Source organism: Haliaeetus leucocephalus, unplaced genomic scaffold (assembly GCF_000737465.1).
Source record: "Haliaeetus leucocephalus isolate CR32 unplaced genomic scaffold, Haliaeetus_leucocephalus-4.0 Scaffold450, whole genome shotgun sequence".
In the NCBI taxonomy this organism is placed as follows: domain Eukaryota; kingdom Metazoa; phylum Chordata; class Aves; order Accipitriformes; family Accipitridae; genus Haliaeetus; species Haliaeetus leucocephalus.
Genome location: NW_010972886.1, coordinates 5774084 through 5774656, shown reverse-complemented (window position 1 = coordinate 5774656; position 573 = coordinate 5774084). Strand labels below are relative to the sequence as shown.

Genomic DNA, 573 nt, shown 5'->3' with positions numbered 1-573 from the left:
AGCGCTCGGGCAGCGGCATTTCGTGAAAACACTGAGTGAAAGCAACGCACGCAAATGCGGATTTCACGTTTCGGGACACGCTGTCTAGGTGCTTTCACTCCGAACTGGACGCCTCAGCCGAACATTGCCATGACACGGCGTTAGGCGGCGAGGAGGACGGGCACGACTCGCCTCCCGCCATGCCCGGCGCGGAGCACGCTGGGAGCTGTAGTCCGGCGGGCGCACGGCCTCCCTCCGCCCCGCGCTCCCGCCGGTTGCCGCCGGCCTTTGCCCGAAGGCCGCGGCGGCTCCGCCGGATTCCCTCCGACCCGCTGTCTGCCGGCGGGCAGCCTTCCTCGCCCTAACCGGGCATGCAGCGGCTGCTGCGGCGGCTTCTCCCCGCGCTTTACTCGGCGCGGCCGGCGGCGGCCCGCGATCTCCTCCTCGCCCGGCGGGCTGTGCCCGCGCTCTCGCGCCTCATGGCGCTGCGGCCGGCGGCGGGAGCGGAGGGGGGCGATGGCGGCGGGGACCCGTCCCGCGCGGCCGGCGCGACAGCGGGGCACGGGGGGGGGGGGGGGGGGGGGAGACGGGGGG

The 573-nt window shown here is 74.7% G+C and overlaps 1 protein-coding gene across 1 annotated transcript in view; it reads left to right on the top strand.

Moving 5' to 3' along the window:
• The first annotated feature begins 350 nt into the window (after positions 1-350).
• The window catches only part of AKAP7 (A kinase (PRKA) anchor protein 7), an 89378-nt gene continuing 89155 nt past the window's right edge, over positions 351-573 (top strand). Inside the window, exon 1 of the mRNA XM_010574702.1 lies at positions 351-542. Within this exon, the coding sequence (XP_010573004.1) occupies positions 351-542 (192 nt within the window). The remainder of the gene's footprint in view (positions 543-573) is intronic.